At 40.6% G+C, this 20,829-nt stretch overlaps 1 protein-coding gene across 4 annotated transcripts in view; it reads right to left on the bottom strand.

Annotated features, from left to right (window-relative positions):
- The window catches only part of SORCS2 (sortilin related VPS10 domain containing receptor 2), a 530,032-nt gene extending 510,221 nt beyond the window's left edge, over positions 1 to 19,811 (bottom strand). For all 4 annotated transcript variants that reach the window (XM_071753437.1, XM_071753435.1, XM_071753436.1 and 1 more), the window contains exon 1: positions 19,275 to 19,811. In XM_071753437.1, coding sequence (XP_071609538.1) covers positions 19,275 to 19,796 — 522 coding nt within the window. In that variant the 5' untranslated portion in view covers positions 19,797 to 19,811. The remainder of the gene's footprint in view (positions 1 to 19,274) is intronic.
- Positions 19,812 to 20,829: the final 1,018 nt, after the last annotated feature.

Here is a 20,829-nt window from a genome sequence, read left to right on the forward strand (position 1 = left end):
CTCACTGCCTGTTGCTACAGCTTGGTATGAAAACCAGCAATGTTTCTTCTTTGTTCTGTTCAGCAAGCTTTGCATTTCTCTTTATCTGAAAAATCCATATAGTTCTTGTAGACATGAATCTCATTAACATTCTGATATTTTTCTTCTGCTGTCTGAATGTTTCATTTCAAGAGCTTAACAGAACACTTGGTTTTACTGTAACTGACTGTGACTGGCCTTGGGCATAACTTAATTTCTCTAAAAAAGTTCTTTTGGATTCACCAGCAGGAAGGGTATCATGTAATTGTCAATGTTATCAAGTCACATTTTTCACTTCTTCCTGCCTCTGAACTCCTATGTTTAATGCATAAACACCTGCTGAATGACACTGCCTGCTTTACCACAACACCTATATGCCCTAATCCATGATCAAAATCGAAATTATGTTAAGGGACATCTGTCCCAGAAGAGATCTCACACTGGGCACAAGGGCAAAGGGACAGGGAAAAAGTAAACGTATGACGATGCAACAGAGGTCATATTTGTAAATATTTCAATTATTTTCCTGGGAGAAAAAAAATGAAAGGTTAATCTACAAAATATTTCAAGTGAGACACAAGTAACTATATATACATGTACATGGAGCTCCTGATCCACCCCTGATTTTAAAAGAAATGGGTTCTTCTGCCCATGGTCAGTTCTCCAGTTCTCCACAAATTGCACTGACACCATGAGAGGCTTTGTACAGGCCTGGAAATACTCTTTGCTTAAGATAGCATTGACACACAGAGAAAAACAGGTAGCAAACTACATGTAAAGGGATCTCCTTTACAATACACTGATTCAGTAGTGAAGCTACTTCCTGAAGTTCCCATTCCCCTGCAGATCTGGCCACTTGTCAGCACTGCCTGTGTCTGATGCCTGTTGTGTCAGTCCAATGGCTGCAGAGCTACACCATGCACAGGTACAGTGAAACAAGCCAACTTAAAACCAGCCCTGGTTTGGGTAATGTGTGTTTTAATAGGGCTCTAACCTGGAAGAATGTAAAATCAGTACACTGCATAGCATCTAAACCCATACCAGGTGAACCTGGGTCACTCACATAAATGGGGTATGCATACCACTTTTTCCACTCAGAAGTAGCTTACATCCAAATCCTATTCAACAAACTCACATGCAAAACTGAACTGGGGATTATACACTCACCACCAAGCATCCATGTTTTCTTATGGTTTTGTATCACTGATACTCATTCCCGTCCTATACATCTCTACTGAGACCAAATGACTGTAATGGCCACATATGGCTACAATGACATTTTGTAAAGTTAAAACATTAATGTGTCTATCTCCTAGACACTCCTTCTTCACTATTCTGCAGTAAATTTCAAAGCAGGTATCCTTTGAAACTAAACACATTGTGACCATTAATAATGCCAATGCAACGCCCATTAAATAAATGCATTTTCTGCCGATCATAAATAAAAATCCATGTCAAAAAATAGAAAGATATCAATACTAATACTGAAGCTTGTTAGGGTTATAGTTATAAGCACTGTCTAAATATTTAACCTTCTGGAATTCATAGCTGGAGTACAATGGTCAATGTACAACTCGTATGTAGATCCCAGGCTTTTCAGAGTACCTGTTACAGTGATTACAAAGCAGGTAGCTTAAATATGTTGGCTAAGTAGCTTAGCAATTGACACCAAAATTAACTAAATATGAAGGCATAGTTACTTTTAAAGACACAAAGACTGCTTGCTAGTACAGCTCTAACAACTGCAACAGGAACAAAGAGAATTGCCCCAAATTACAAGGACAGACATGTGAGAGATTCAGGAATTAAAACTGGGTCCTACTACACACACTTTTAAACTCACTTTGCCACTCTACAGATATCCCTCATTATATCTTGAAGACCTCATATAGCAATTATTTTAGCCCAAAGAAAAAATCTGCAGCGCTCCACTGCTTTGTAATTCTTCTGCTCTGGAGGAATAGTCATATTCCTTCACAAACGGTTTAAATAATTATTTCTTTGCTGAACCCTGCAGTGAAACTCATATCTACAAGGAGCCAAGTAAAAGCACTTCTAATATTTCTGCTGCTCAAAGAGCAATACTCTTCATCCGCTTCAGTGATTTTCTACCCAACAGGTACAACATTGGAGTAATGAGCGTTATAAAACTTAATACAGTGCCATATATATTTTATGGCTCTGTAGATCCAGATCAGAGAACATCCAGATTGTTTTTACAGAACTGCTGCCAGACACGTTTCGAATTATTATGTATGCAGTGATTCTAAGAAGTTTATAACTTTTACCAAATTAAAATTTTAAAAACATATAGTCGAGAAAAAGAGTTTAAAAGATCCCATGCAATCTTTAGATTGGTAAGGTAAAATTTCCCAATGATTTTTTAAGTAGGTGTTATTATGAAAGAAAATATATATCAAAATAAGAAGTGGCTTGGTAAAGAGCATATTTCACTAGTGCAAGTATCAGGCCTTAAAAACATATCTAAATGAAAAAAACATACATAATACTCTACTGTTTTTACAGGACGGCATTTAAAAAGCAGTATCTTGTGGGACTTAAAGCCACATGAAAGCTCTAGATAAGGGACTTTAAAATTAGATTCCCTTATATCAGACTAACATCAGAAAAATAACTCTCCTGTGTAACTTGCCTCTCCCTTCCCTTCTGTTTACCTGTGGTAACATGATCACACAAATTTCTGAAGTACCCAAACATTTCATGATCTTTGATGTTGCCCTTATAACCAAAGAGGCAGAACAAGACTTCCGTCCGTGACATTTTTGTATAGGAAGAGTCAAGTTACCTGCTCAAGGTTGAATGGAAAGCCTCTGACAGCTCCACAAACCAGAAGTGTTTCTCCTGAAGCCCAAGAGATGCAAAAACAACTGGACCCACTTCTGCAGGAACTGTATCATATTGCAACCACTGACAGTCCTCTGTAGAGAAATCACAACTCAACTGGAGTCTGCCTTTGAACTGACACAGAAATTATGAAAACAGAAGCTTACACTGTTGGTAATCTGAGTAAAAATATCCTACTTTAGGAATTTGCTCAGGAGGAGAAAGACTGGCTTTGGATCAGTTCCAGACTAAATGGTTTGTAAAAAGTACTTGATGCTAAAGCATCTTGATTAGAAAGCTTTTCAAAGTTTGTTCAACACTGTTCATTTCCATCAAACACTACATTTTCTCTTTATTCATTTTTCCTTCCTCAGCAGCAAGTTACAGCCTGGTATAATCATAAAGTAATAGCTCAACATTGGCCAAGAAGAGTTCACATGAGCCAGGTTCTGACAGTAGTGGCATAATTAAAGCTGGCATAAGTGGACAGATTCTCCCCTGGAGAGGACTCATCCAGAGACTGCCTATCCAAGCCTCACTTAGAAAATTTTACAAGAGAACACACAATATTTTGTTTATATTGACATATGTTTTCAAAGAATAGCAGCTCAAACTTCTGCATTAAATCTGCAACCTATACAGGCAGAGTAAGTGTTCAAACCCACCTGCATATACAGTTTCACCAAGAGTACATACACAAAACCAAGTTTCTGTGTGAAAACAAAGTTGAGAGCATTTAGACTTGGAAAGCAGAAATTTCACCGTAACTTTAGCCAAATTAATGGAAAGTAGTTTCATACAAAAATCATTCATCTGAAGTCCAGTTTAGAATGAGCAGGCAGCTCTTCAAGAAGAGAGGGAAGGATACTGCCCACTACAGCTATTATATTTTGCTTTTCTGACCAACATTTGACAGAATAACCCTGCAAGTCACCACAACTCCATGGTACGACTAGGTCTACCTGAGACCAAATTTCATCATTAAATCCAGTAACATCTTCAGTCACCTACAAAGCAAACCCATCATTTAATTATGTCTATGCTAAGACAAATTTTCCAGTGCATCTATTTCTACAGAAGCAAAAATCTCTTTCCACAGAAAAAGCCGTGGCCTTCAGTTCTTGTCAGAATATTCCCTTCATATTCAAGAAACCAAATCAACATTCTCAAAGGTTCTGATCTCAGTGCAAATTACAATTTTATATAAAATGTCTGTAGTCTAGAAATTTATACACATCTTCTCCTTTGATTTCTTACAGTGTGTCTCAGGCATATATGGGGTACTGCCCAGGAACACAATTACATACGAAATACAGTTCTCGCTCAGTTTAGTTGTGTTAACAGAGCACACCCATCCCAGCTGAATTTTCCTTGCAGATAAGATACAAGCAGCACTGTTTAGTATGCTTCACAATTGCCTCTAACAAGGTTTGAATGAAGGACAAAACAAATACAAACAAAATTATCTTGCTTCCTACTGCATGTAAGTTTTGACAGACTGTAAAGTTCCCAAATTCTCCCACTATTTTGTGGTTAAAATAGGAAAATCCAGTCTGCTGCAAAAGGAGAACAGCCCAATTAAACACTTTAGCTAGTGAGGAATTGTCATCTCTGAAGCTGCCTTGAAGCATAATGATTCAGCAAAGTTCCCTGCTAAGGATGCATCATGTATATAATGACTAACATTTGTGACATTAGCAAAGACCCTTTAAAACTTAGAAGTGATATAAACTGCTGCAAGCTTTGCTTCCTAAACTTCTGATTGTTCCTAAATATGTAGTAAAAGTAAACACAAGTAAAAAGAGTCTAAACCAATTCATTTCTCCAACTTCCATTAAGGTGTTAAAAAGTCTACCCTTAGGGACAATTTGTCACATCACAAAATTATGACATTTGCACCACGACATGCTGACATTATACTATCTCATCCATAAGCAAATGTCAAATTTGTGACATAAACCCTGCCCTATGACAGCCTTTCATTACCCTTAATGATACCATATGCAAATATCTGACTGTGTAATGAAAACAGAATCAATGGCACCATTGGGGTGAAAAGAGAGCAAGTCTGTTCCTTTGTGCAAGACAATGTCAGCCTATTTGCTTCTAATTCTATGGCCAAGAAGAAAAAGTCACAAATGCTGCATGCTCTGATCAGTGACACAAAAGCCGTACCTCATATCTGAACAAGAACAGTCTGCTGCAAAGGAGTATGGTCACTGCAATAGTCATGCTAAATGAAGCAGTAACAGAACTCTACAGCCAACATCTTTAAGCAGCAATAGGGAAGGGTGAATCCAAATTAGCCTTCTAATTATTTTCTCTTCAACCTAACTATTTAAGCCACTACCAAAGTTACACGTTATAGTGCCCTGAAAATTTTTATTATAGAACAGACCTGTTTTGCTGCACTACTGTTCCTGCATCAAAAGAGTGAAGGAGAAGAATAAAAGTAACATTTTTTTTTTTCACATGTAGATGTAATAATGATGTCTACTAAAACTGTATATCATTCTTCAGAATTACGTGCACATGGTTCAGAAGCTAAAAAAAGCAGCTACAAAATTACAAATAAAATTGGTCCTGCTTTGTTATCAGGACAAGCCTCATGCTGTTAGCAATGAAACATCCCTCCTAAAGCATTCGGGGCTTAAACACCTCTTAGCAAATATGGTGACTACTGTGGATGCAGCACTAGCCCAAGGTTCTGATCCAAAACACACTGAAGCCTACTGTTGCTTTTTACAGGCTTTGGGTTCAGTAATAGTGTATGGAGTACCATCACTCTCATGGTGAAGTCTTAGAAGAGTGCTAGTCAGAATTTAGAAAAATGGGACTCAGCATTAGGGAGCCTTCCACAACAGGAAAGTGGTGAGGACTCAGGTCTCAATTCTCTCAGTTGAATTGATTACCTGTGCAAGAAGACTGATGCTGAAATCAATTCACTCATGGTTTCCCTCTATCTGCAGTGGGGTTAAGTTGATTGGGATATTAGTTTCCTCCAGCTGGTGTGCCTTCTATAAGTAACATGCAGACCCTCCTGATGCTGAACAAACCAATACAGCAGTTAGAAAGATTAAATTAACCAATAAACAGCAGAGGACTAAGAGAGAGTAAGAAGACAAAGAAAGACAAAAAAGAAAAAAAACCCAAAAAACAAAACCAAGAAAACCCAACAACAACAAAACATCTGCTCCAGCTAACAATCTTGCTTTTTCTAGATAAACTTGGTAATATAAAAACGTTTAGGGAAAAAATTGAAGTGAAAAGCAGTAAGAAGGACAGTGTAGAATTCAACATTTAAAACACAACTATTATGATACTTGTTTCTCCTTACTTTTCCCCATTTCATAGACTCTTGCATCTTGTCTTTTTCATTATTGTGACCATTCATATATTGTGAACATTCCACTAGCTGTAAGGCTAATCAAAGCTAAGAATCCTTCCACAATGGCTGAAATTTAAGTCAGTGAAATGGTGCTGCTCTTCTCTTGTTGAGAAACCTTATCAGGGCTTGGGTTCCCAAGAATATAGACAGTCCACTATAATTGAATGTTTTAATGATATCCTTCAATACAATATTAAAAATTTAAAGAGAGAACTAGAAACCTTTATTTTTAAATCCTGAACTATTTGTAAGCAAGAATGAACAAAAAAATGTTCAAAATTAACCTTCACCACTTCTTGAAAAGTAGGAAACTTCATCATGTCTGTTGAGTAATTGGCCTTGAAGTAAATTAACAGAAAAGGATTGATTTTCATTTTAATAGAATAATCAATTTTTACTGGAAAAAAAACCCTATCTTAATTATGCCATACAAACCTGGAACAAGCGAACAATATTTCTGGTATGTATCACAACAACTGTATTACACAGTACACCAGAAGATCATCTGTTTTGAAGTCAAATGCTGGGACAAAGACATTTTTTAATATTTGGAAAGGATGAAATATTTGAATACTCTCAGGTAAGCTTTCATAAATTAAAAATTAGACTCACTTGTTGATAAGAAAATATACAGTATTGGCTATGTACCAAGATAATAATGGCTTGAATTTTAAATTAATCTTGATGAATTTTTTTTTATTTAACGAAAACTTACCCAATTTTTAATAACCAAGTAAACCAGTCAGGATATTTAGTACTTTTTCCATGTGATAGTACCATTATCTAACACTTCTAAAAAGATGCTTTAATGAATTCCATAAAAAACAAAAAGACATCTAAAAACTACTGTTCCTGTGCATCTTTCTTTCAAGAAACAACACTCACTCAAGAGACACAGTACCCTTTAAACTTCCCAAATGTGTGAGAAAATAATCATATTTCAAAAGAAGTAATTTGTAAATTATGTGTTGATAGGTCTGCTTGTTAATTTATATAATTTGTTGGAATTTTAAAAATATTTACATCAATCTAGTAAAACGTGGTTTCGAGATATTAAAATGTAGCTACAGAGCCACAAAATTTAAATCACTCGGAGAACATTTTGTATTCATTTGAACAATTTGAACTCATTTAGGTTTGGGGAAAGGATGATGTAATCAAGAGAAACTCTAGTAGCAATTTTGGCTAACTGCTGCATTTAAGTACATAAGCTCATTTTTCCTCACATTTTCATGTTTATAAACAAGGGACGTTTCTTGCACCTGAAACGCTTTTACAGTTACTCCCGAGCCACAAATTGCTGTTGGCCAGAAAAGCTGTCTGGGATCTGAGTCTGATGCTCTTCCCTAGATATCCACTGGCCTAGCCTTGTACAGACTTCCTTATGTTCTTCTTAGAAACCATTCCCACAAGACAGTATCAATTTCATGTTAGATAAAAGCACTCTAAATCTTGCCATCTTCTTTCAGCCCATGAACTGTAGTGACTGCACAGCAAGTGCATTTGTACCAGAGAAGCAGCTATGCCATAAACTAAGACCTTAGCACTTTGCTGCTTTTGACTCCCATGTTTTTAAAGGCTCAGCTAAATCCAGAGCTTGCACATATGAACTGCAGTTTCCCCCCTATGACAGTGACACCTGATCTAGTGGGAGATGTCCCTGCACAAACAGGGGTGTTTGACTTAAAATGATTTTTAAGGTCCCTTTCAAGCCAAACGATTCTATGATCCTACAATTCACTGTCTTCCCTTTCCTTAGCTTGCATTTGTTCTCAAAAGAAGTGTCATTCATTTAAATTCCTGCAATAAGCAACAGCTTGAAAATACTTCCTTTCATTTAGAAGAAAAACAACTAATTGCCTACAGGTTGCAAAGAGTAATAATTAGGTACACTTGGCAAAGTCATATATCAGAATGACATCACCCAAATACCAGAATGACATGCACTTACATCTGAAAATAATGCAGGCAGTAAAATCCATGGTAATAGACACATCAGAAGTTGTTTTGCTCACAATACCTCATTTCTGCATGAAATCCAACACTGAATAGATTACAATTATTTTTCAATTAAAACTGGATGTGCAGCAGCATAGTTCCAGTGATGGGCAACATACAAAATCTTATTAGGTGGCATGTGCAGATTACAGACCTGGGTGGGTGGAAACATGATTTCGAGTCTTTCAGATCTAATTACACTCACTTAAACTCATCCAGCAACTTGACACAGAAGCAGTATATTTCACTTCAATTCCCCAATCCAAAACTAAACCTAGGTGAGTGTGAGATCACAAGCTATGCTGAGGCATGAAGTGAAATATGCTGCTCCTGGGCCACTTTCAGTTAGATGATGTATTTTGGGGACAGTGGTGGTTTTTAACATCTGCTATTACTGTCCTCTAGAGCTACAGATCAGATACTGCTATGAATACAAGATTTCCTTAAGCAAAGCCACGCTGTCTGTCCAAACCTGCAAACATCATGTGACCACTTGTGAACATCTATATTCAGTGGAATGGGAACTCCCAAGCCAATGACATATCTGTGTCATTATTAACCATGTCTTTGAAGATCAGTTTTTCCAGATGGAATCAGGAAGATGATGCTATTTCAGCCCTCAGGGGTGGGAAAGGTGATTTAATACAGAGAAGGAAATGAAGGGAGAATAACAAAGACACAGAGAGAGAGAGAAAAGAAAGAAAGAAGAGAGGAGGAATGAGAGACAGAAAAATGCAGACAGAAAAGTAACAAAGGACAGACATAGAAGTTGCCTGAAGGGGAGCAGAGTTTCTAACTGACTGATAGTGACTGTGACAATCAGGTTCAGTTAATAAATACAAGTGTATTTAGTTGTTTCAAAAATAAAAAGCTTGCATATTTTGTGCAAACTGTCTATATACAGCATACTGTGGATCAAAGACTGTGAACTCTTTATATTATTTCCTATTCCTAAATGTGAATTTCAGTGCTCTCATCTCTATGGACTTGACTTCTGAGCTACTGACCTCTGTGAAACATCACACTGGACTGAATCCTGCTCCCTCAGGGAGACTTGATATATATCACAAAATACAGCAATGCAATAACCAGGCTTGCTGGCAGTTTCTGCAAACAAGATAAAGATTATATCCTTCTCTGGCCTCACATTCCCATCTTCAGGAACAGGCTCTTTGCAGTCATGAACATTAGAGCCAAGATGTAATCCCTCACAATAACATGGACATTGATTGAAACAGGAAGGAGAGGGTCCTCTTTTCATGCAGCTTCAGTGTTCTTAAAATGTCTCTTGCCTCAGCAGCACACGCAAAAGCTGCTCAAACATTCCTGAGTGTTTACTGACTAATCATGCCGAACCAAGTCCACCCGCTGACCAAGAAGTTTGCCTTTCATTCAGTTAAGTTCTACCAGCTCATGGCAGTTTAAGAAGTTTAAGTTTGATAAGTGTTTTTTCTGCAGTTTTAATTAATTTATAAAATAATAATAATTATTTTATAATGATAATTTAATAGCTAAAAACCTAGATCTCACACTGATTACATATGGCAGCCTGATACCAATCACCTCCATCCTCTCCTCTAAGGTTTCTTTTAACAGAGAAATTAAACATGGGGCACATGGTGCTTATACAGTGAATTTTAAAACTGCTGTCCCTTAGAGTTCTCCAAGAGCAATAACATTATTACAAGGAATACCAAGATTCAAAGCTTTCTCAGTGTAGCCCACTTTATAAAAAAGCATTTTTTTAAAGCAGTGGGAAGAGGAAGGAAGGAAAAGGAGATATTATTAGTGGCCCTCAGTTCTCCACACAGTAGCCTCTGAGACATGCTGCATAAAGATGAACATATGTATTTCATTATGAACTGAAAACATGTTCACCGAGATACATTTTAGTTTTTAAACAGAGGTGACTGATTCAGCCTATCTGCAGGGAAATGCATTCCTTTTGCATCTTCCTTCACAGAAACTGGTGGGAGCCAACAGCTTAATCATTGAATCACGAAGTGGGTTTCACAGAGATATAAAAATGCTGTTCAGCTGATGTGCAATATACTTTCTAGCTTCTCATATTTACAGTGGTTTTAGACAGACTTTAAGAATACATCACGATAGCTGGTGCTTGTCAATTCACTTCTCCAACACTTCATACAGTTTTCCCTTAGCTCCAATGAGCTTCCAAAGACCACAAAATAAACAAATTTCATTAAATGAATGGCAAAAAAACCCAAACATTAAATACATCTACATCATCTACTAAAACGAAGTTTTAACAATGTTGCTGTACAGAAACCAGAGAAATTAGATTGTTTGCTAATGACCAAATTAAAGTATTATGAATTATCTTTTAAAAATAACCAACCATTTACTGTTCTGTAATTTTCTTGTTAGAAAACACCGATAATCACAATGACTATAGAGAGATTAGAGGGAAGACAGAAATTAAAAATTTTCTCTGTGTATGTACATTACTAAAACTCTGCCAGTCAAATAGGTTGGTACTATTGTATGTAGGCATTTTCCTATCCATATGCTGTAATTAAAGAACTAGTGAAACTGAAAAGAAAAGAGAACGCCAAAGGCCAAAATAAATGTTAGTGAAATAATTATTAGTCAGCAAGACGAAGAAAGGTACAAACACAGAGATTATTTTAGTATACCAGTAAACAAAGACAGAAAAAATTGTGTTAAATACAGGTCACATTTCACTGAAAATGTTTTCAATCTCATAACGTTAAGCCTGTTCAATGATCTTGAAGTGCCAGACTCTAGTCATTTAAATTAAACTGGACTACACATTAAAAGGAACCCTGATCAAAACAAACATCAGAACAAGCAGAGTGTTTGCATGACCTCGGAGAGCCTTTTCTTCTCTAATTCCTAGACTGTATAGTCAAAGGAACAAAGAAATGAGAGATGTGACTTTCTATGGTCCTGTCTCTTTTACTTTAATATCAAAGTGCCCAGCTTATTTAGGGCAACAGCAGTCCTTAGGGACAGGGAAATACTGCTGTACTCACACTGCAGGGAGGAAACTGAGGCACAAAATCACCAGTGTAATGCAAGTGCTACTTCAGGGGATACCGGTGAGGTAATTAGCAAAGTTCCTTGGTATCAGCTTCAATTTAACTCAAATAGCTGTTAATTTGGAACCTCACACTTTGCCTGTGACCAAGCTTCAGTTTTCCACAAGGTACCACTGAGAACATGGCAGGACTGCTTCAGAGCTCCCAGAGGTGGTGATGAGGCTTGTGCTGAGCATCACCAGCCCAGCAAGGCTGCACTGTGTCTCTGCCCCTCTCCTCTTCCCACAGCAGCCTCACCCAGAGCTGACCAACAGAATCCATAAACATGGGACTTCTCCATTTCATCTTATGAAAGCCATTGAGTCCAGTGCAAACGTGCCAGCACACACCTACAGCACTGAGCATTTCCTGGAGCACAGTGACAATTGCTTGTGAAACATGGATTCTCGCAGAAGAGGCCACTGCTCTCCTCACCCATGCAGAACAGCACCAGGGTTAAAGCATTCACCAGCAGAATAGTCTAATTCCCCTTTCTGCATGAAGACCTGAAACACATGTCCTACCAGAACACAGACTCACAACTCTTACTGCTAAAACTGTTGCATATTTTCTTTGCACACTACAGATCTAAAAGATCTACTGGTTTGGGAATTTGGGGGAAAATTTTAGGCAAAGCCCCAATGACTGTTTCCAGTCATTTCCAAGTTAGCAAAAAATATACTTAAACAGCTGTTGTAGAAGCCTTTGGTCTGAAACTGTGACCTTTAAGTCATTTCTGTCAATGTACATCTTTTAAGCATTTAATTTGGCTTCTCAGGGATGTATGTAGGTAAAACTCTAATTATAAAATCTTTAGAGCTGAGCCAGTATTTCTGCACTGGGGTTGTGCAATACTCACGACAACAGAGTCCTGATCCATAACTGAAACTCCAATAGCCATGCTACCATGGGTAAAAAGGAAATAACTACAGCAGCAATAAACTCCAGATATTTGGGTTAGGGATAACTTGAAATAAATCATGTTTCACCAAAGTTTCTTATCTAGGCCCCTCTACAATAAGCTGAGAGATACAAGCATTCAGAAGTCAACTCAAACAAGGTTTTTTAAGTGCAGATGTTAACTTTGTCAGGGGAAGGAGGATCAGTCTGGGGACCATTTCTGCCTCCTTCTAACTGCAGAAGGCCAAGCAAGAATTTTGAAGCTGCAGTTAGACACAGCAGTGGATCCCATCCCTTATTTCATCCTATTCATTATTATTTGTATCCTAAAGTGGGTTTGTCTTGGTGACTTGTTACGGCTTGAATTATTATTACTAGGGGGGAGGGGGGTGGGGATGGGGATGCTTGGTGAAGAATGTGATACTATGAGAATAAAAATGGTGAAAGATTATTGCAGGTCAAGTTTCCTCCTGAGCTACTGTGAGCAGTCACATACTGCAGACTGCTAACAACCTATACTTCCAGCTTCTGCTTAAATGAATTAGCAGTTTCAAGAACTTGAGGATCTCACCTACAGTCTACTGCAGATTCTCTCTCCTCATCATCCCGTGTTCTTAATTGACAGAACCATAAAAATACTTCCTTTGGATATGCAAAGGGCTTGGCATAAAAACTTTGTAATCCAGGCAGTTTCAGGTTTTAAATTCATAAATCAGCACCCACCTCACAGAACTTCCCAGTTCAGCAGAACACTTAAGTGTTTCTGAAAAGCTCATAATTTTCCCCTTGTGTTCTTTTAAAAAGAACCTACTGGTCTATTAAATTTTAATAAAATCAAAACGGATGTCCTCATCAGTAGATTTCTAACATTGTCAAGTTTAGGAAGAATGCATTATGTTCCCACTGTGATCTGTACACCTGCCATCAACAGCCTAAACTTATATCTAATGATTGTTATTAGGCCAGATTTGGTTTATCACTCATCTAATACATCTGTAGTGAAATGAGGCAACCAGGTGCCACTAATTACCAGGTAGTGGGCATGAGCTTGTGTTAAGCCCACCTGTGCCTGATTAAGGCGGGCCCCAACTGCGCATGAGCAGGACTGGGGTGCCAATAAAAGGTGAGCTTCCAAACACAGCCTCAGCTTATGCCTGAGTAAGCCAGCAGAGAGGTTAGTTGAATCTGGAGCAGTAGCACCGAGCCAGGCTAACCAATCCTGAGGACAGCCAACTCAGGACACTCTCTGTGTGCTTCTGCTGGAACACCTGTTGGACCTTGGAGCGCCGTGCCCTAGGAGGTTCGTCTTGCAACATACATCAGCAGTATCACAGAGAGAATTTCAATCCAGTGTCTGTCTTTAGTGTTCACTGCCATATTTCCTCTTGGATTTAAACTTTGGGAGCCCATCCCAATGTTGACACAGTGGTGCCTACTCACACTAAGACTGCTACGAGCTTGCTTCTAAGCAAACTAGATAACACCAGTTAAACCAGCTAACCAGGTATAACTGTAGGAGGATTTTCAAGCATGTTTGGAACATACAGGTACTAGTTAAAGTGCCTATCAATTTTAAGTGTCTCGTAGAGGACGAGAAGAGATGCTCTCACTTTTCTTCTGCATCTGAAAATTGCCCAGCTGTGGAGGGAGAAAGCTCAGCAGGCAACATGACTAGGAAGCTATATGGCTGGAAGAGGGAAAGCAGGGTCTGATAGAAGCAAACAAACTAAGCAAGCCATAAACTTTGTATGATAAAAAAGAAAATTTAAAAAAAAAAGTTGAATTCCTGAGTTTCTTCAGTTAGCTTAAATTCACTCTGCTTTCCTGCTGTTCTATTCAAATATGATTATTTGGTTTGGTTTCTGTTTGTTTTTTATTGCACTATCATCTTCAGGAATTTAAAAAAAAAAAATCTTCCTATGGGAAATCTGCCTTTCACTTTGTAATATATCTGCCATTTATCAAAGGTCTGAACCACCAGGATTTTTGACCTCATGCCCCCCTTTATCTTCATAAAAAGTAGTGCGGCTACTCTGGAGAAACATCACCAAAACATTACCACAAACAGACTTTTGCCCAATTTGAATAGATAATTGCAATTACTCATTCTGCTACAGTTATACTGAAGTCAATGCTTTATATAGATCCCCCCAACAAAGTGTATTGCCAACTGAACAAAACATAAATCCAATTAAATAAAATAACTGCCAGAAGGATCCATTTGGTGATCCCTGGGCTCTATAAATCATACATGGTGAAACTGTATCACAAAGAGTTTTATTTTTTAAATTAAATTAACTATCTGTACATCAAATATATAAGAGTCTAGATCAGCTGAAACTCTTGTGCGTAGTGATTTCTGTAATTGTGCGAAAACCTTACTTTTTGATAAGGTGTTGCTAAATATTAAGTCTGGAAAAAACTGTGTATATTTATATTTTCCATAATGGAAAGCTACATGTTTACGAGGCATTATGATATCAATTTAGTCAATGAAAAACTGCCAGCGTGGACTTCATTTTTTTTACAACAAACAAAAAAGGAAATACTGGTACCATGAAACTGCATACTTTGAACAAGTTGGCCCAAGTCCTGTTCACAACACTTTAGCAGTCTAAACACAGCATGAAGAGCAGCTCATGAATCAAAACCAATTGTGAATACAAGTCTTATTCTCCCTGCATTTCTTTTTATGGCTTTGATTCTATTTATTTTTTTAATCAGCTATTATTAATGCACAATGGGAATTTCCAGGAGGGTCAAAAGGAATATAGTTTTGCACAGTTGTTGACCTAGCAAAAAAAAAATCTCCTGGGATGAATATAAGGAAAAGTAGTTTTTTTAAAAAGCTGTCATCAATTGACTATCCTACCCCAAATCTGAAAGAGTAGTGTATTTATAATAAATCTGGGAGCATACATATTCAGCTTAACACAGTAGGAGGCTCTTTCTGTATGCACACTACCTGTACATATTCTGGTTCACAATTCCATGTTATTTATCAGTTATGGTAATGTCAGTCACTAGCCCTTACCAGAGCAAATGGTGCACTGCACCACCCACCTGTCACATCTTCATCTGATGATATTTTAAGACAGGAAAGGAAATTAGTTCCACTTGCATGAACCTTTGTTTGTAAGTAACAGTACACAACAGATTTCTGTGAGCACAAGGGACAGAGCAGAAATACTAGTTGTAGGAATTCACTAACCAGATACACTCTTGATGTTACAAGGACTACCTCTGCAAGACTTGTATCACCAGTGATGATTTAACTATGCATCCCACTATCAGTAAAGGTAGTGGACATGCTTACCATTTATGGTATTTATACATAATTATTAGAAGCGCCTATACATACCTACCTGCAAATTTATCTCTTGACAAAACGAGGAAGTGTACCATGATCTTCCCAGTTATTGAAGCTCACTTTACAATCAGTGCAATCATACACAAATCCACCATTTCTCTAATTCCCAAAACTAACAGCATTATGAGAGGATAATAAAATACATATCAGACTTCTACAGTTCAGAAGAGAAGGGAGAGGAGAGAGGACCAATTTAATTTATAGCCTCCTTAGTTTCTTTCAAGGCATCTGATGCCACTAAAAAAATCACATGCTCCTACTATTGTGACACAGGAGGATTTACAAGACTTAAGTTTTTCTATGATCCATATGCACATCAACCTAACCTCTGCCCCTTTCAAATGTATTTATTTGCCCTTGATCCACACATGACTACTCCATGGTGGTAATTCAATGAACTATTCATGCAGGTGAACATCCCTCAAAGAAGCATCTGCCCTCTCTACTTTTATGGTTATTAATCTCTCTATCATGGAGCTCAAAGGAATAATCCCACTGCATATTTCTTCTTCATTTATTTTACTAGGTGAGCTGTTTAAGAGGACATATGGTCATCTGGAGCTCATCACTGTCAAATTTTCAGCCATGCAGCTGTAACGGGTGAAGGAACTAGTTTAGCTCCTTCGCTTACGGAGTGCTGAGTATCTCCAATGAGGTGCCAAATGTGTGTGGTGACACTTCAAGATTGCTTAGTGCCTCCGGACGTTTGCAGGGCCTGATCCAAAAGCACAAAGTTACAAATGACAGTCCTCCCCTTGACCGTAATGCAGTTGGGGCAGAAGAGCATTTCATGGCTCAAGCCTGTGCTTCTGAGGCAAGGCAAGATTTACCACAGCATTAAGAATGCAGAGTAAGGTGCCAGATTTGAGAAGCACTGGATCTTTGTGTTCTTACCTCCAAGTACTAAACACAGAGTTAAATAAATAAATATACAAGCAAACATTCAAGACTAACTTAAAAATGTTTTGGATCAAGTATGTATTTCCAATTGTTTTAATCTCTCATATATACAGGCAACAAAATTCTCCCCAAGCCTTTTAAGCCCATTCCACTTCCATTTGGCTTCATGTATTTCTTTTATTTATTTAAAAATGTAGAATACAATAAAATAAAAATGTACAAACTGTCTTCACAAATAATTTTTCTCTGGGAGCCTTTGTTAAAATCAGCTCTTCAACTGGACACATGCAATAAAACAAAACTAACAAGAAAAGAAGGTGCAAAAAATGCTGACAGTCATACTATAAAACATCCAGTGCAAAAAGACCGGTTGTTCTCATTTGGGTTAAGGCAGCAAAGAGTCTTTCATTACCACGACATCACTTGTTCAAATCCAGTCTTGCTTGACAGTAGTCACCTTATGGTAGGCAGAATAAGCAATACCCTTTTCAAGTAACTCTACCAACATATTTTATACTTAATGTGTAAGTACTGTAGAGAATGTTTGCAGGTATTAATGATTAAATTATCATTCTGCAACACTGAATTAGGAGATATTACCTAAGGCAAAACAAAACAAACAAAAACAAACAAAAACAAAAAAAAAAAAAAAAAAAAAAAAACAAACAAAAAAAAACAACAAACAAAAAAAACCCTAAGTTGCAGCCAGCAAAAGCTGTAACCATTTTCATTTATTCAGACAGTTGCCACTTCTTTTCACTTTTGAAGAGACTACTTGGTAGTATTCTAGCAAGTGAACTGTATCATACTGTGAAAAAATAATAACATAGCAACACAAGCCCCCATTGCAGCATCTGTTACTAAATCTATGCAGAGAGGTGAGGAGAGACCACTCATTATAAATGTGGATTAGAAAGGTTCTACTCTATTCTGTTTAGAGTACAGAGACCTCTGCATAAAAGCTGTTGCTTGCCTTTTATATCAAAAAAATTAATTGATGCCAACTTTTTAATACTGAAGTCTTCAAGGAAGTAGTCCTAACAGCCTGCAAGCACTATCCACAAAAAACGGTAGCAATCTAAATGCAGAGAAATGGAAGAAGGACAGAATCATAATAGCTGATGCTGCTGATTTGCAACATTTTCTTTTCAGATAAAATGGTCATCACCTTACACTTCCTTCCTGAGCAAATAAAAAACTGCCTTTGAAAGTGTCAAGGTTTTTGTTGCTGACTCCTACTCCAACACTTGATTATACAAGAACATTAACACAAGTGCTCAGCCTGACCGAGGGAATCACTGCATCCTTACCCTTGGAGTCTTAGCAGCTCCACATCCTGGGTGATTCCCTATCAGAACAGGCAAAAAACAGGACTTGATAACCTAAGGGAAGGATGATAATTCACATACTTACAAGAAGTACAACATAAGCTCTCTGAACTGAGACACGTTTAAGTAAACTTTATACTAAATTCACAAAGTTCAAGCAGAGTCGGAGCTTAGCTGAACTGTAGTAAAAACACTCAAGAGCTTCCCACAAACACTAAAATCCTCCAGAAGAAATGTGATCTTGAGCCTTCATAATGATATATTCCTGTCGATGAAGTTACACAGACAGTGCAAGATGCTACGTAATATTTACCTATGACGTCTGCTGTTCTGATATAATGTTTCAGTGAAGGGTAAGTTACAAGCAGCAAAACCCTGAAACCACCCGTGCAAGTACACGACCATTAATGGCTCGATACCCAAAGAAATGAAGACTTGCTGAAACTGAAAATGAGTTTAAAATAATTTATGGGTGTTCACCAAGAAAGTTGCTATCTAATATAGATAATAATAAAGGCAAGGCACACTGCTCTACCTGCGAAGAGTTGTTAACACTGATGCTCTTGTGCAAAAAAAAAAACAACACTTGCCCCAGCGCGTGATTTTTATCTATCGATGAGGCAGCAAAAATCCTCAGAGAGCTGCTGCTCCTATTCCCAGACTTCTGGGGAAATCGCTCTCCCTCCTCCCCCGCCAAAGGCGGAATGAAGCCCCGGGCCATGCCGGAGAGAAGCCCTCCCGGCCTCAGCTCCATCCCGGCACCGCCCGCGCCTTGGCGGAGGATCCGCCGCGGTCCCGACCCGCTCGGCGCTTCGGCCCCTCACATCCATCTCAAGCCTGGGGCTGCGCTTTATTTGGTTTTTGTTTTGTTTTGGGGTTTTATCTTTCCTCGGCGCTTCAGAAAGCAGAGCGCGGCGCGAGCAAGATTACAGGGGAATGACCGAATCGAAGTGAATCGATTAAGCCTCGACTCTTTAAAGTGGGACTTGATGCAGGGCTGGAGACCAGACCCGCGCCGCAGCTTGCTCCTTGCGTCTCCTTTACCCAGAGCCCCTCGCTCAGCCCCTGGTGCAGCACGCCTATGGCACACGGACACCGCCTGGTCGCTCCGGGGCCAAGCCCTGCTCCTCACAGCGCGGCGCACTCCGCGCACCCCGCCCTCTGCAAGATGCGCGCTCACAAACTTTCCAAACTTCTGAGGAACTGTCAGAGGCTGCGCGGGGCCAGCCCGACCCTGCCAGCGCACCTCACCGGCTGTCGGGCCGCTGCTCTTCCCCAGCGCAGCCCGCGGGGACCCCCGCGCCCCGAGCCGAACACCGTGCAGCGAGAGCAGCGCGCCCCGGCCGCACCTAACGCGAGGGAGAGCAGGCGGCTGCGCCCCGGGAGCTGGGACAGCAACGCAATGATAAAGGCAGGGTTAAGGGTCGGGACCCCTCCAACCCGCCCGCACTGCCCCTCTCACTCACGCTGCTGTTTTCGCCCGTCCAGTGCACCATCGCCTGGTTGTGAGACGCGTCCCCTTTGAGCACGAAGGAGGTGCTGATGAGGGAGACCTGCTCCCGGCCCGCCGACGAGGATGCTCTCCTGGAGCGGCTGCCCTCCGCCGCCGCCCCGCCACCGTGCCGCGGATCGGGAGGGCTGCGCGCCCCGCGGGTCAGGGCTCCGGGGCGCGGGCGGCCGCAGGGCTCCGCGCAGCGCAGCGCGGCGGCGGCGCCCAGCAGCAGCAGCAGCAGCAGCGGCAGCGGCAGCGGCAGCGGCGGCGGCGGCGGCAAACGGGCGGCCCCGCGCGGAGCGGCAGCGGCCGACACGCGTGGCCCGCCGTGCGCCATGGTCGCTCTCCGGCGTGGTAGTGACAGTCGGGGAGGTGGCGGGGAGGGAGACACCGCGGCGGAGGGCGGGGGCGAGGGAGGGAGGGTTGTAACCGGAGCGGGGCTCGGGCGGCAGCGGCGTGCGCGGGGCTGCGCGCCCAGCCGGGGCGGCGCCGCCATCTGCTGGCCCGCGCCGAAACGCCGGGCGGTGGAGCGGGGAGGGGGTATGGTACACGGGCAGGGTCACGGGGAGGAGAGGATTTTCCAAAGCGCCCCGAGCAAAATTCGCGCAGCTCCTCAGGGCGGGTGCGCTGCCGGCCGGCTGAGAGTCGCTTGGGGGGAGCACGCAACCTCTGCCACTGAGGAGGCACTGAGGAGCTCTGTTTTGGCCGTGACTCCCAGGAGGCTGCGGTGAGAAAGTCAGAAGTGTCTGTCAGGTGCTGTCAGCTGAGGAACAAATGAGGTAGGTGCAAAAGCACAGTTCTTGTGATGTGACTTCCGCGGAGGATGGGAGCCCGTCCTTCCTTCTGCCCCTCAGTTCCTAAAGAGGCGGTCACTGCAGGTGGCCACAGCCGATCCCTAATCCCGTATGGCCCGCCCCGAGGATGTGAACCTTGTAACTTGTGACTGATCAAGAGCAGCAGAAGGAACCGCTCAGGGCAGCGTGGTCACTGCCAGGAGGGGCGATGGCTGGGTCTGTGCCGTCTGACGGAACTCAAACCAGAGGGGTAAAGCGGCGGAAGAAGGCTTAGGCATCGCAGACGGGATGATGCTCTTCCTGCCCCGCTGCCGAGTAACTGCGAATAAATTAGGGCTTGTAAAGTGGCTTCGTGCTGTGTGAGAAAGCAGGCTTAGAGTCCTAGGGTAAGGGGTTGGCAGGGACCTCAGAACTTTTCCTGGTTCAACCAGCGGCACAGTCCAGTTCTGACTCTGCAGCTGAATCTAACTTGGCAGTAAGATAATGCTGAGCAGGCCTAAATGTCAGAAAACACTCTTGAAAGGCTTTCAAAGGTAGTAATGACATCTCCAGGCAAGATGCTAGCTGACAACTAGTAGAAAAGATCTGGGATGGGCAAAACCAAGGTGAGTAAAGTTAGTAAACCAGCTTTGGTTGTAATCTGCTTTTACCCTGATGGCCTAGAAAATTAGGATTACAAAGGCTTTTCTAGGAAGATTAATTGAAAAAATAGAACCCACTGGTTTAACTACACTG

Source organism: Heliangelus exortis, chromosome 10 (genome assembly GCF_036169615.1).
Source record: "Heliangelus exortis chromosome 10, bHelExo1.hap1, whole genome shotgun sequence".
Taxonomy (NCBI): Eukaryota; Metazoa; Chordata; class Aves; order Apodiformes; family Trochilidae; genus Heliangelus; species Heliangelus exortis.